At 35.9% G+C, this 12,928-nt stretch overlaps 4 protein-coding genes across 6 annotated transcripts; 2 read left to right on the top strand and 2 right to left on the bottom strand.

The window, feature by feature from the left end:
• The first annotated feature begins 73 nt into the window (after window positions 1-73).
• On the top strand, window positions 74-3,819 carry LOC125227524 (secretion-regulating guanine nucleotide exchange factor-like). Its single transcript, XM_048131858.1, has 3 exons — window positions 74-215; window positions 296-1,151; window positions 3,318-3,819. Exons 1-3 carry the CDS (start codon window positions 198-200, stop codon window positions 3,590-3,592), a joined length of 1,149 nt encoding a protein of 382 aa, XP_047987815.1. The 5' UTR covers window positions 74-197; the 3' UTR covers window positions 3,593-3,819.
• Window positions 3,820-3,856: 37 nt separating this feature from the next.
• LOC125227527 (coiled-coil domain-containing protein 43) lies at window positions 3,857-5,450 on the bottom strand. Its single transcript, XM_048131864.1, has 4 exons — window positions 5,271-5,450; window positions 4,961-5,182; window positions 4,733-4,878; window positions 3,857-4,497 (listed from the first exon to the last, which is right to left on the bottom strand). Exons 1-4 carry the CDS (start codon window positions 5,433-5,435, stop codon window positions 4,425-4,427), a joined length of 606 nt encoding a protein of 201 aa, XP_047987821.1. The 5' UTR covers window positions 5,436-5,450; the 3' UTR covers window positions 3,857-4,424.
• A 276-nt stretch (window positions 5,451-5,726) lies between these two features.
• Window positions 5,727-6,977, top strand: LOC125227526 (proteasome subunit alpha type-7-1). The gene is made up of 3 exons (XM_048131863.1): window positions 5,727-5,925; window positions 6,077-6,547; window positions 6,739-6,977. The coding sequence occupies exons 1-3, from the start codon at window positions 5,824-5,826 to the stop codon at window positions 6,913-6,915; spliced, it is 750 nt and encodes a 249-aa protein (XP_047987820.1). The 5' UTR covers window positions 5,727-5,823; the 3' UTR covers window positions 6,916-6,977.
• LOC125227525 lies at window positions 6,919-12,611 on the bottom strand. Of its 3 annotated transcripts, XM_048131860.1 has the most exons (6): window positions 12,362-12,611; window positions 12,118-12,262; window positions 11,532-11,627; window positions 11,359-11,425; window positions 9,932-10,217; window positions 6,919-7,122 (listed from the first exon to the last, which is right to left on the bottom strand). In XM_048131860.1, exons 1-6 carry the CDS (start codon window positions 12,461-12,463, stop codon window positions 6,991-6,993), a joined length of 828 nt encoding a protein of 275 aa, XP_047987817.1. In that variant the 5' UTR covers window positions 12,464-12,611; the 3' UTR covers window positions 6,919-6,990. The 3 variants fall into 3 exon arrangements, with proteins under 3 accessions (XP_047987817.1, XP_047987819.1, XP_047987818.1); XM_048131862.1 differs by lacking the exons at window positions 12,118-12,262; window positions 12,362-12,611 and adding an exon at window positions 11,710-11,999; XM_048131861.1 differs by lacking the exons at window positions 12,118-12,262; window positions 12,362-12,611 and adding an exon at window positions 11,710-11,997 and having other exon boundaries at window positions 11,359-11,627.
• Between the last annotated feature and the right edge of the window lie 317 nt (window positions 12,612-12,928).

The raw sequence follows: 12,928 nt of genomic DNA on the forward strand, positions 1-12,928 counted from the left end.
CCAATAAAAGTATAAGAAAAATACATTTGCCTTTTGTCACTGTCAACTTGTCAAGTTAATGTTATCAAATCGCAAAATACTTTAGTTTTTACACAAACATTACGAAGGAAAATTAATAAATACGTAAACTTGCAAATTGTGATTGATGACTAAATCCATTACTTATTTTTCATTCATTAATTTCTCAGTCATTGAATATGTCACTTTGGTCATGGGTGAGAATAAAAACTCTACAATATAAAGGATTTTAGTGTCGTATATTTATCAAATTCTAATTGATTGTTTTATTTTATAGGGTGCCAACTCTCACGGTCAATTAAGCATCGGTGAAACTAACGAACAAGTTAAAACTCCTACCAAAGTGGTATATGAATGTTGTAACAGTCATGGAGTGCAACAAGTTGCCTGTGGAGGTGGTCATAGTCTTCTGCTAGACAAAGATTGCAAACTGTTTTCATGTGGCTGGAACAATAAATTACAGCTCGGCAAGGAAAATGAAACTGAAATGTTTGAGAGAGTGTGGAAATTAAGTGGTATAAAATTTACTAACATTGTGTGTGGCTGGGATTTCAGTTGTGCTGTGACTGATGACAACTTTCTCTTTGTATGGGGATCTAACAGTCATGGCCAACTTGGATTACCAAAAGAATACTTTACAGACATACTGAAACCCATTAGGTTACAAGTCAATGCATGTTCCGTGTCCATGGGATTGAGACACACAGCTATTGTAAACTCTAAAGGTGAAGTATGGGTCACAGGATGTGGGAAACATGGACAACTTGGCTTGGGTGAAGAAAATTTACAATCTGATAGGTTTCAAAATGTTCAAAAAGTTGGTAAAATAACTCACATTGTATGTGGGCAAAACCATACAGCAGCATGGTGTACAGAAGAAAACGCTCTATATGTTTGGGGAGACAATAAGCATGGGCAACTGCTACTCAGCCCTGAGAAGTATAAAAAGATTTACACCCCACAGAAAATTGATATTGATGTGAAACAAGGAATTAGGAAACTTTTGAGCGGCTGGACAAACATGTTGCTGTGGCTTGAGAATGGAACATTACTTTGTTGGGGAAGGAACAGTTATGGTCAACTAGGCACTGAGCAGCCTTTTGTGGGGAAAATCATTAAGGTTAATCTACCAGGTCAGTTTATCAGAAAACATGGCATACAATTCCAATTATAGGGTTTTATTTTATAGGTAGATTTATCTTAGTTATAGGTTAATTTATTAGTTCATAGCATTGAACTACTATGTACTACGTACTAGAAACGACAACTCGAACATATTCTGTGTTAGCGCGAGGCGCATGCGCGTGAAGCGAACCGTGTCATAGAGTAAGATAAGTCCCTTGACCACCTAGACGCGACACTTTTAGTGTAGACCTTTGTTTTATACTTTGTGTGTGAAATACTAAGTAGTTTACTTTTAGCACTATTATACCTACATTGTGTTATATTTAATTTCTACTCAGTGAAATAAAAATAAGTAATTGTTTTTTTCATAAATTTTAATTTCCTTTGAATAAAATTAGTTTTGTAAGTTTCTGTCGCTCAGAATAATAATCGCGCCATTCACCTTGTTTTACCTCCCTTAAACACCTGCTGCATTAAATACTATTTCAGTTTTGGTGTCACTATTTTTCGTCAATAATGAGAATTATAATTCAGAAATAATTCAAAATCATGCTTATTGTATAATATTATCGACTAAAATTCGTATTAGAACCGTGTTATATTCAAAACTATAAATTGAAATAAATATTTTTATATTATATATTGAAAACAGAATATGATCACAATTATTATACCTTATCATAGCTGGGCACCGTTAATCAAATAGTTAACTTCGATAATCGTTAATCCGTTACTTAAAAAGTTAACTTCGTTAATCGTTAAAGCGATACATTTCGGTAGATTTAACGGAAGTTAAAGTTAATCGATAATCCGTTAACACGTCATAAAAATAGGACTCCACTGTAGGTATTATGTATTTCTATTTACTAAGTATCCACCAAAAACCATTAAAACCTGTGACACCAATCGGTAAAAAACCGAAATGTAATAATTTCGGTCTCTTCGGCGTGTACCGCCGTTGGTTGGCTAAATCCTAGGTTTTACTTCGGATTGGTAATTATTGGGTCATTCATGCGGTCGCGATCGTGGTGCGTCGGTTCTTCAGATTGAGATTTGAGATGACAACTCGATGCTGTGGGCCACGATAACTTGGTAGAGTAATCTAAGGCCCGCGCCGGACTCTAACTCGTCGATGCGTCGGTTGCGTGATATGTCTGTCATGCCTGATGATTGCACTCTATTCCCAGGTTAGTGATCGATCTAGCACGCCTAATAAGATTTAGAAGATCTCGATGTGATCCAAAGTCGCCAATTGGTCTTTAGACTGTTTATAACCGACGGATCTGCTTTTACCGATAAAACCTAGGTAGAGTAGCAGGAAGAACGTGGTTTTCGCGGCGCAGCGAGCCGCTTGGGGTGCTGGATTAACGATTAACGGACTCTATGAAATTTAACGGAAGTTAACGAGTCCGTTAACATTTTTTAAAGTTAACTTAAAAGTTAATCCGTTAATCGAAATGTTAACTTCGTTAATTAACGATTAACGGATTAACGAGTTAATGCCCAGCTATGTACCTTATTACCTACATGTCATGTCTGTGCGATTCATCTATGATTCCAGTTGTCAAATGGCGGCCATAGCATCGCGTTTAAGGAGCCCGTCCCTTCATTATAAGAATTACTTAAATTAAGTTAGATCAAAATAGCTTCTCTACTAACCGATGAAATGTGACACCGTCACTTTTATTAGATTTTCTCGTATGGCTTCAACAGTATCCTATAGCACAGGAAGGCATTTTTTCATTTTATTTGTGTGCAGTCAGAGACAACCTCCTCCCACCACGCGCAGAGACTGACTGAGGCAACATAAGTCCACTGGACTTATGTTCGTGGCGCAAACTTTTTGTTCGCCGTGTCCTCTCTAGTACATTATACCTCAATGGTTCATAGTGTAGTTTTATTTGTGTTAGTTTAATATGTATTTTTTTCATGATAACTCTTGTATAAGTATTTTTTTACCTGAATACATGTCACATGAATTTAATTTTAACATATTTATGTAACAAATTATACATTTTCTAAAATTAGATAAATGTAGCTCTTAAATAATATTTTTTATTTTAAAATTACTGTTAGTTTTTATAAAATGTGCAATATGTATTAAAAAAAAATCTTGCTTTAAGATATTCCAAAATATAACACAAATCGTAATTTTCATTGTCTTTCTATTTCAGATAATAGAGTGATTCAAGATATAGCACTTGGATCAGAACATACAATATGTTTGGCTACAGACAACACTCTGTGGGCTTGGGGTTGGAATGAGCATGCCAACACAGGCACTGATTCAGCGGAACATGTGTTTCTGCCGACTCGGGTCCTTTTAGACATTAAACCTAGTGAAAGAATAACACAGATTTATTCTGGGGGAGCTCACAACTTCATATACATTGAAGATGCTAATCAAGAAGTGGAACAAGAAATGGAAACATCATTAGATTGTGATTGAAGTTCTGTAAGAACTTACACAAACTCTCTAGTCATACTTTTCAAGTATTACTTATTTTGATTTTTATGGTGCTATACCAGTTTTAATTGATTATAAGTTTTTGATAGTTATGTCACTTTCATGAATAAAATAGCATATTTCTTAAGACAACAATGAAATGTTTAGTGATCAATGTTATCTTATGACTATATTCTATTATTTTTACTGTATGACAATAAATAAAACATTGTTTACAAAATGCAATTTTTATTACAAAATATTACACATGTTTCATTATAATGTATATATAATAAATAACAACTATTAAGAATAATGAAAGCACTACAACCCAATTATTTTATTATTTTTCACTATTTCAATACAAGGCAAAATACTGTATGTTACAAGAGAATTGGTATCTGTCAAATATAAAGCATATAGATTGGTATCTTTATAAATAAATGGCTTAATATACTCTTGACAGGAGATACATTATTTGCTACAATGAAAATCTTTGCAAATGAATGTTACATTTGTCAAAATCAATTGATATGAATCACTTTATAATGAAATTCTCAGTTTCATAAATGCAATTTGGTAAGACTATGCAATAGAAATCATACTTTTTATAAGGGTAAATGTCTTGGAATTATTCTGTTAGAACATTGCTTAAAATGTGTTTTTTCTTGGGTGCTTGTTTTTCAAGACAAATATTTTAAAAATATAGTTACAAATACCTAGAAGTCATGAATGCAGCTAAAAGATAATTCCAAGACATAATAATATCCAGCAGATTTATCTATTACTACATAATTTGGAGCACCCTAAAAAAACTCTCTACATTAAGAAGCTGCTACCGCTTCCTTTCTCCCTTTTGTGTTTTGCGTTTTTCCTTCTTTTCTTCCTTTAGTTGTTTTTGTTTTTCTCTGCAAATAAAAATGTGATAAATTCAAAATTAACTATAAGTTAACCACACTGAAAATATACTAAATTGTTATTAAAAAAACATCAGTAAATATAATTATTAAAAGTTATATTGATTCTTTCACTTGGTTAACACATTAATAGTGCACTATCCCAAAACTATACTATGAAAGTGAGTTTGAATAACCACAGTGAATGAGAGGTTACTTAAAATAATTTGAAAACTTCAAAACTTACCTATCCTCTTTATCTTTTTCCTTCTTACGCTGTGCATCAAGACGTGCTTGCTCTCGGCGCTCTCTCGCAGCAGCTGCTACATCCAGAGCATTGGTGTTCTTTACTAGGTCTGAACTCTCAGTTTCTTCCACATTTTCCGCATCAGCCTGAGAGGTAGAAGTTAATAACATTTATCATTTAAGTATTCATACATTATAATAATTATATATGTCAAGCATTGTCACCTACCTCATTATCTGATAGCTGACTGTACTGCGATAATATTGCTTCTCGGATCTTTTTCTCTTCATCTGTGTACTCGCGTCGCGTGGTGGTGGCGAGGGACTGAGATTCCAATAATTTTGTTAACTGAATATCTACATCTGCAGCTGGCTTTGGAGCTTCTTCCAAAGGGCGACTTGATTCCCATTTTTCTAATATTTCAGTGACATGGATCGATATATCATTCTCCTGTAGATTACATCAGAATATAATTGAGACAATTATTTCATTGAAATATCTGAAATAACCCTCACGAAGTTGAAAGTCCACGACTTACCACTATTTCAGACAGAAGACCCTCTAAAGCATCTCTTTTTTCGTCAATAGTATCCTCGCCTTCTAAAATTCCTGATATATATGATCCAAACACACCTTCATCGGTTTTTAATGATTTTAATTTATCGTTTAACCATGGCTCAAAGTCGGTTACCGCTGCCGCCATATTGACTAAATGTCAATGTTGTCAATTTTGAACATAAAACAAGGCGGATTGCACAATTTCCTTCCGCGTATATAACAATGTCTTAAACAGCTTGGAAGGAACAATGTTTTATAAGAATACATTTATTTATAAATATCCCTAATAATAAAATTGTAAATTATGAAAAAGCGTAATGGTGATTAATTTGTTTATACTAATGCGAAATTACCTATAATCTGACTAATTACCTAATCTGAGAAAAACCTTTTTTTTATAATTCTGAACGGTTCCTATCATTACTTGTCAAAAAAGCTTGCTTCTGCTTCGAATTTCTCGTTGTCATCTTCGTTCGCGTTACGGTGTCGAAGGTTTTATCGTTAAAACACTATTATTTTTGTTATTATATAAAATGTCGGCTAGATATGACCGTGCCATTACTGTATTTTCGCCGGATGGCCATCTCTTACAAGTAGAGTATGCACAGGAAGCGGTTCGTAAAGGATCCACTGCAGTACGTATAGCCTCTTGCCTTTGTTGCCTATTACTTTTCATATACTTTTGGATTTTTAAGAGTATTCGTGCAAGAGCTGTGTTTTTTAATCATTATGAACAAGAAGTAACTTTAAGTAGTATAAGAATCCATTTGTTTTTATCATTTTTAGGTTGGAGTTAGAGGTACCGATGTAGTAGTCCTCGGCGTTGAAAAGAAATCTGTTGCGAAACTGCAAGAAGAAAGGACTGTACGAAAGATATGCTTACTGGATGATCATGTTGTCATGGCTTTTGCTGGGCTGACTGCTGATGCTCGCATCCTAATTAATCGGGCTCAAATTGAATGCCAGTCTCACAAATTAACTGTTGAAGATCCTGTGACATTAGAGTACATCACGAGATACATTGCTGGCCTAAAACAAAAATACACCCAGAGTAATGGCCGTAGGCCTTTTGGAATTTCTTGTCTGATTGGTGGCTTTGATTATGATGGGAAACCGCACTTGTTCCAAACAGAACCTTCTGGTATTTACTATGAGTGGAAGGCAAACGCAACAGGACGATCTGCTAAGACTGTACGAGAGTTCTTAGAGAAGAACTACAAAAATGATGAGGTTGCTAATGAGAAAGGAGCAGTGAAGGTTACTATTTATTTATTTATCAATGAACTAATATTTTTGAAATGAGCTAACAAATACAGCTTTTAAGTTAATTATGCATGCTAAAACAAGACTTTTTACTACCAAACTTGGTAGTTCTAAGTTCATTGTAGTATTGTTATATTTTATCAGACTTTGTTTATTATAGTCAAAATTATGTTTTATTCTTTCAGCTTGCTATCCGGGCTCTTTTGGAAGTTGTCCAGTCTGGCCAGAAGAACCTAGAGATTGCTGTCATGAAACGCGGACAACCTATTCAGATGCTGGACGCTGATACAATCAATTCTTATGTATCCGTGATTGAAAAAGAAAAAGAGGAGGAAGCCGAAAAGAAGAAACAGAAGAAGTAATATGAAAAACGCATTTTCTTATTATATTTTATTGGTTTCTAAGTAAATATATTTGAAAATAATAAATTGTCTTAATTATGAGTTAAGTAAATCTATAGTTCTTGAAATCTGTGAGTAGAACTCTTTCATATCAGATCCACATTCAGGTCCATTGAACATTTGGTCCCACTCGCCATGGTAATGGTGGTTTGGGTCATCACTATCTTTCTGAAATTGAGATACTAGAGTTTAAATTTGTTTAACAAAATGGTATAGTCGCCTGAGATATATCCTAACCACAAAATTAAAATTTTGAAAAAACCCCCGACCGCGACATAGTAGACGATTTTCATGAAACATGGCTAAGAACACTCCCGACTTACTCAGCTTTCAGACAAAAAAAACTAAATGCAAATTGGTTCATCCGTTCGGGAGCTACGATGCCACAGACAGACACGTCAAACTTATAACACCCCGTCGTTTTTGCGTCGGGGGTTAAAAATGATATTTCACAAACACTGCAAAAACACGTGACACCCTTTTGGGGCACTATAAACAGGGTGAGCGTCAGGACCCCTGGACCACTACAGATATTTAATGTTTAGTACATACTAAAATTTAGTACCTATTTGATACTATTTGGTACCTGAGTACATATATTTGGTACCTCCACTGATATCGAAAAATCGAGCGAATAAAGTGGCCAGACATTCTGACGTCAGGATGTCTGGACCATTTTTGGTTTACATAGTTCTAGACAACACTACTAATTGATATCTTAGTCAATATTTACTACCTATTTGGTACCTGTCAATATATTTTTTTCAAATTTTTTTGGCGTACCAGAAAAAAGTTATGACGGAATTTATAGTTGTGAGCCCAGCCGTGGCGTTGAAGTATGTAGCGCCTGTCAAAAGTATAGAGGCAAATCCGCCTGCCCTCCTGCGCGCGTCAACTTAAATAGGAATTTAGTTTTAGGCACTCGCACATCATCTCTACTACTGACTAGTGGCATTAATATAGTCGAAATATAAAAGTAATTAGTGTAATTACACTAGTTTTCCATTTTCCTCCTGAGAGACCTAAACACGTGGCAACAGTTGGGCAAATTCTAGGGGGGAAATAGCATAAACTGTTATAATTAACAGCGTCATTGGTAATATTGGTATATAGGATGTATTTTGAAGATGTGGACCAGTCTATGGTCCACGAGCTCCGTTCTTCTTCTTCTTCCAGTGCCATCTCCTACCGGAGGTTGGCTATCATAAGGGCTATACGGACTTTAGATGCAGCCGCGCGGAATAATGAGCGAGTGCTTTGATTAAACCATGTTCGTAGATTCTTGAGCCAGGAGTTACGTCGTCGTCCGGATGATCGTTTCCCTTGGATCTTTCCCTGGATTATGAGTTGAAGGAGTTCATACTTCTCGTTTCGCATGATATGACCAAAATACTGTAGTTTGCGTTTTTTAACTGATTTTAAAACTTCGACCTCTTTATCTACTAACTGCAAAACTCGTTCGTTAGTCACTCTATCCGTCCATGATATTCTCAGGACTCTTCTGTAAACCCACATTTCACGAGCTCCGTTATAGGGGTTTATCATATAAATAAACCACTGCTCTCGGTAACATTTGTTTTTTGCATCGATTAGTGTCAATTATGAATTAAGAATAAATACAGACATCAAATCAATCATCTACTATCAGTACCTACAACCACAATGCCGCCAAATATGCCATACAGCTCTACAGCTGCTGAACAGTCGCAAAAATGACCGGCTGTCAGGGGTAAACTGATTTACAAATTTCTCCGCCAGGAGATGTCTCTCAGGGACATGACATGACATTAGACGTTATTGAGACTGTAGGAGGTTCTCTCAGAAGGAAAATGGAAAACTAGTGTAATTACACTAATTACTTTTATATTTCGACTATATTAATGCCACTAGTCAGTAGAGACAGAGATGATGTGCGAGTGCCTAAAAATAAATTCCTATTTAAGTTGACCCGCAGGAGGGCAGGCGGATTTGCCTCTATTCTTTTGACAGGCGCTACATACTTCAACGCCACGGCTGGGCTCACAACTTTAAATTCCATTATAACTTTTTTCTGGTACGCCAAAAAAATTTGAAAAAAATATATTGACAGGTACCAAATAGGTAGTAAATATTGACTAAGATATCAATCAGTAGTGTTGTATAGAACTATGTAAACCAAAAATGGTCCAGACATCCTGACGTCAGAATGTCTGGCCACTTTATTCGCTCGATTTTTCGATATCAGTGGAGGTACCAAATATATGTACTCAGGCACAGAACTATATTTAGATAGAAGAAACAAGGTCATCTATTTGTATAGGGGCCGAGCGTGTCAAATTTTGTACTGAAGTTGTTTCTTGCCTGTAATTTTAAATATGTCTCAGGCTCTTGATTGTTCATAATTTTTGTGTTGTTGCAATTGAATATCACGTAACGAGGCATTTTTTATGTTTTGATTGACTTCAACTTACAAAAATTGACGCCCGAAAGCTGCAAGCTACGATTAAAGACGGACAACTCAGTGGATTTCACTGAGTTCATTTGACACGCTAAGTAGATACGTTTGCTTGATCTATGGTATATATGACATCTGTGTACTCAGGTACCAAATAGTATCAAATAGGTACTAAATTTTAGTATGTACTAAACATCAAATATCTGTAGTGGTCCAGGGGTCCTGACGCTCACTAAACAGGGGCGGCTCACTCTGCGATTATATTGCCGCGTTACAAGGACATGCCGGTGGCAGCGAGGCCGCGAGTTCGCGGCCCATCGACCTTCGCGCGGCGCAATAGAATTCAATGTCGGCTGCTCGCGTGCGATCCCTTTGTTAATGTAGGCAATAATTTAAGAATGGCGCATTTTGTGAACATCAAAGGAGTGAGCCTTCTGTACTTGTACTATTATACTTGTAATTATTTGTACATTTTACTATGAATTAAAAAAAAACGAACTTATTATAGCAACAGTACAGACAACTACAAAATTGTGCATTTACCACCACATCATCAATCGGATCATTGCCAATTGAAGGCAGCACGCAGTTTAACGAGTTCAAGTCATTCTCGTTTCCCACTTCTTTTTTAGTGGCAATGCCTTCATCACTGTCATTGTTGATATTGAATTCTGCAAGCAACTCCACACCAGAGTCTTCACATGGTCCTTGGTCGTCAAGATCCGGCATGGATAAGAATTGGTTTGGAAAGTTATCATTGTCATGTTGAGAAGGTGCATTAGCATGATGATTACCATGGAACACTATCAGACTCTCTTCACTTACATCTCTGAAATTAAAGATATTTTCATGTTAGACTTGGAAATAAAGATTGAAAACGGATGTAAGTAATTCTTAATAAAGCATAGTTAATTTAGAATTGGTACGCAATGGGAGGAATTTAATTTTTAAATGAAAAGAAAAAAGTAAACAATATTTTTTATTGCAGAATATAAAAGATCGTTTATTAATTTATAGCGTGTCACATATATTTCAATCATTCAGTATGTTTATGCACAAAATTACGGACTTTTCTGAAAATAGTATTCATCATCCTCTGAACAAGATTTTCATCCATCTTTTTTGTCTGTTGATTCCGTGTGGACCGCAAGGAGTGGATATTTTGAATTATTTTGCCACTATTATTTAATTGTCCTTTAATGAAATAATGATTTGAGCAATAATTATTGCCTAGTAGTTTTCTGGAAATTCAACAATTTAGCAATCATTGACCCAGACCAAGGGGATTTTTCACGTATTTGTTCACAGTGCATTTTCGACGGTCAACGTCCATCATCAATAACTTACAAACGCAAAAAGTTAGATCAACCAAATTTCTAATATAGAGTTATCAACGTATTAAAATTAAGATGTGATTATCAGTTTTTTTTTATTTTTAAATATATTTTTTTTATTCGTCGCTAAACGCGTGCCAATACTATGTTAACTATGCTTTACACGTCAGTATCAGTAAACCATCATTCAACCATGTTACTACTTGGTAAACAAACTTTGGTACCCTGTATGAAGCAAATCTTTGTCTACCCTAACTTAAAATAATAGCAAAAAATAAGCATAAGGGCCAGCTGGTGATAAGAATGTCACAGCAACCTATGAACGCCTGGAACTCCGGTCTAGCACAGCAGCTTGCGTTCTCGCGCGTGAGTCTACATCGCGACTTTAGGTAGGTATACCTATTGAACTTACTCGGGCGCGAGAGCGCATGTTGTATGTAACCTGCAGCGTTACTTGCGAATTAAAATATAATGTCTTTAAACGCTTAAAACGTTAAAATGTGGCTGTTCTTCAGCTTAAAATGCAATGAAGACGTTTTCATCTAAAATTCCGACAGTGATTCGCCCTTATTGCATATGAAGCATAATTGTACTTTAAGTACCCTTTAGGTATGCAATGTCACTAATTCCACTTACTCGTAATTATCATTACTTCCCGTATCCACGGTACTTGCTCTCACAGCTTCTGGTTCTGGTTCAATAGCTAAGTCAAGAAAAGGATGGGTTAGGTACAGAAAAAGGAATATTAAGGAGTAAAATGGAAAGGAGAGTAAAGGAAATCGTGATAAAGGAAACATGGATAGTGAGACCTGGTGCAGAGGGTTCTTCAGCCAAAGCGGTTTCTGTGGTGAGCCAGTCGAACTCAATGTTCTCCTCGCCATCAGGATACCCTTCTGCGCCGTCGTCTGGAAGATGTTTTAGTAGGTAAATAAAAAAAAAAAATAGTGGCCATGAATCGGACATATCACTCGTCATCGTCATACCTACCTATGGAATGAAAGCCCACCACATGCATTACCCAAATTATATCGCTTTATCTTCTCTTGCCCTTATCCCAGGCACTTCTATCACCCGTCATTTATGATGAAATTCTTTCGTTTCAAATCATGTCTCACACAGTTGACACAGTCCATCTCCCTTCCTCATTCATTCGAAATACCTTTCTCGTCACATGACATTCATGCCTTCGCATTACATAGCCATAATACCATAATGCTAGTCATAAATACCTACCTGTAGGTATTATAAAGTGTCTAATTAGATAATTTACAGAATTATTACTTCTTGTGTGAAGGCTTGGCCTTCTAGAATATCTACTGGTTCTGTGAACTAGGTATACTATTGAATACATATCAGTAGTTTCTTTAATGGAAAATACAAATAAAGTGATCTTACCGCTAGAACCAAAGTTGAATGTACATAAGTTTGGAGAATGCTGTATGAACAAGTCCTGGGCAGCCTTTTTAAGAGCTAGGCGTAAGGCGCGACGAGCTTTTTGTAGTGGAGTCAGTACGGTTTGGTCTGCATAACTATTAGGGCTCTGAAATATTTGCAGTTGTTAACTCATGTCACGGTGAAGGGTAATTTCGACAATTAGGTAGCTCTAATTCTAAAGAATGGGTGAAAGATTGAAATTTACCTTAGGCTTGAAACTTTTCTTCATAGTCAATGCTTTTCGTGTAATTTTGTTTAATAACTCAGGCATACCAAGTTGAAAATAGTCGTGTACATATTCATGCATGTAAGGATTACTCGAGTTGCACAGTGGATCTTGGAGATGAGAAGTTACCTTTCTAAACCCATATAAATTTAACTGCCTGACAAAACTCGAGATATTCGTGGTTTTGAATACTGAGTGGTCGCATTGTAAGTAATTATGCAAAACTCGATAGTTTAATAAGATCACGGGCGTTCATCTACGAAGAACGAAATGTGGCCATAGCGATGACCTTGAGGTAGTAGAGAATTTCGATATTGACGTTTACAAAGCCTTTTCCTATTGGTTCTCCCCACCGGTTGTCACTCAGGACGTCAAAAGTGTCAAATATCTCGCCGTTATAATTTTCATCATTACAAGTGTTTGCGTTGATTAATTTCCGTACCTTTATTTCTCCGTAATAATTGTGATATTCAGTGCTATTTGGCATTTTGATCTTCAAAATGCTTCGCAAGTGCTTTATACCCGGCTGTGATAGCAGTAATAAAC

Source organism: Leguminivora glycinivorella, chromosome 6 (assembly GCF_023078275.1).
Source record: "Leguminivora glycinivorella isolate SPB_JAAS2020 chromosome 6, LegGlyc_1.1, whole genome shotgun sequence".
Taxonomy (NCBI): Eukaryota; Metazoa; Arthropoda; class Insecta; order Lepidoptera; family Tortricidae; genus Leguminivora; species Leguminivora glycinivorella.

Excerpts from the sequence above, each read along its gene's own strand:
- LOC125227525 (XM_048131860.1), bottom strand. The coding sequence starts at position 12,463 with ATGCATGAATATGTACACGACTATTTTCAACTTGGTATGCCTGAGTTA. Across the intron at positions 11,628-12,117 it reads ATTCAACTTTGGTTCTAGCG|ACGACGGCGCAGAAGGGTAT; the intron begins GTAAGATCACTT and ends AACATCTTCCAG. Across the intron at positions 11,426-11,531 it reads TGAAGAACCCTCTGCACCAG|CTATTGAACCAGAACCAGAA; the intron begins GTCTCACTATCC and ends TTCTTGACTTAG.
- LOC125227524 (XM_048131858.1), top strand. Across the intron at positions 1,152-3,317 it reads CATTAAGGTTAATCTACCAG|ATAATAGAGTGATTCAAGAT; the intron begins GTCAGTTTATCA and ends TTTCTATTTCAG.
- LOC125227526 (XM_048131863.1), top strand. The coding sequence starts at position 5,824 with ATGTCGGCTAGATATGACCGTGCCATTACTGTATTTTCGCCGGATGGC. Across the intron at positions 5,926-6,076 it reads TTCGTAAAGGATCCACTGCA|GTTGGAGTTAGAGGTACCGA; the intron begins GTACGTATAGCC and ends TATCATTTTTAG. Across the intron at positions 6,548-6,738 it reads ATGAGAAAGGAGCAGTGAAG|CTTGCTATCCGGGCTCTTTT; the intron begins GTTACTATTTAT and ends TTATTCTTTCAG.
- LOC125227527 (XM_048131864.1), bottom strand. The coding sequence starts at position 5,435 with ATGGCGGCAGCGGTAACCGACTTTGAGCCATGGTTAAACGATAAATTA. Across the intron at positions 5,183-5,270 it reads GTCTTCTGTCTGAAATAGTG|GAGAATGATATATCGATCCA; the intron begins GTAAGTCGTGGA and ends TGTAATCTACAG. Across the intron at positions 4,879-4,960 it reads GTCAGCTATCAGATAATGAG|GCTGATGCGGAAAATGTGGA; the intron begins GTAGGTGACAAT and ends TCTACCTCTCAG.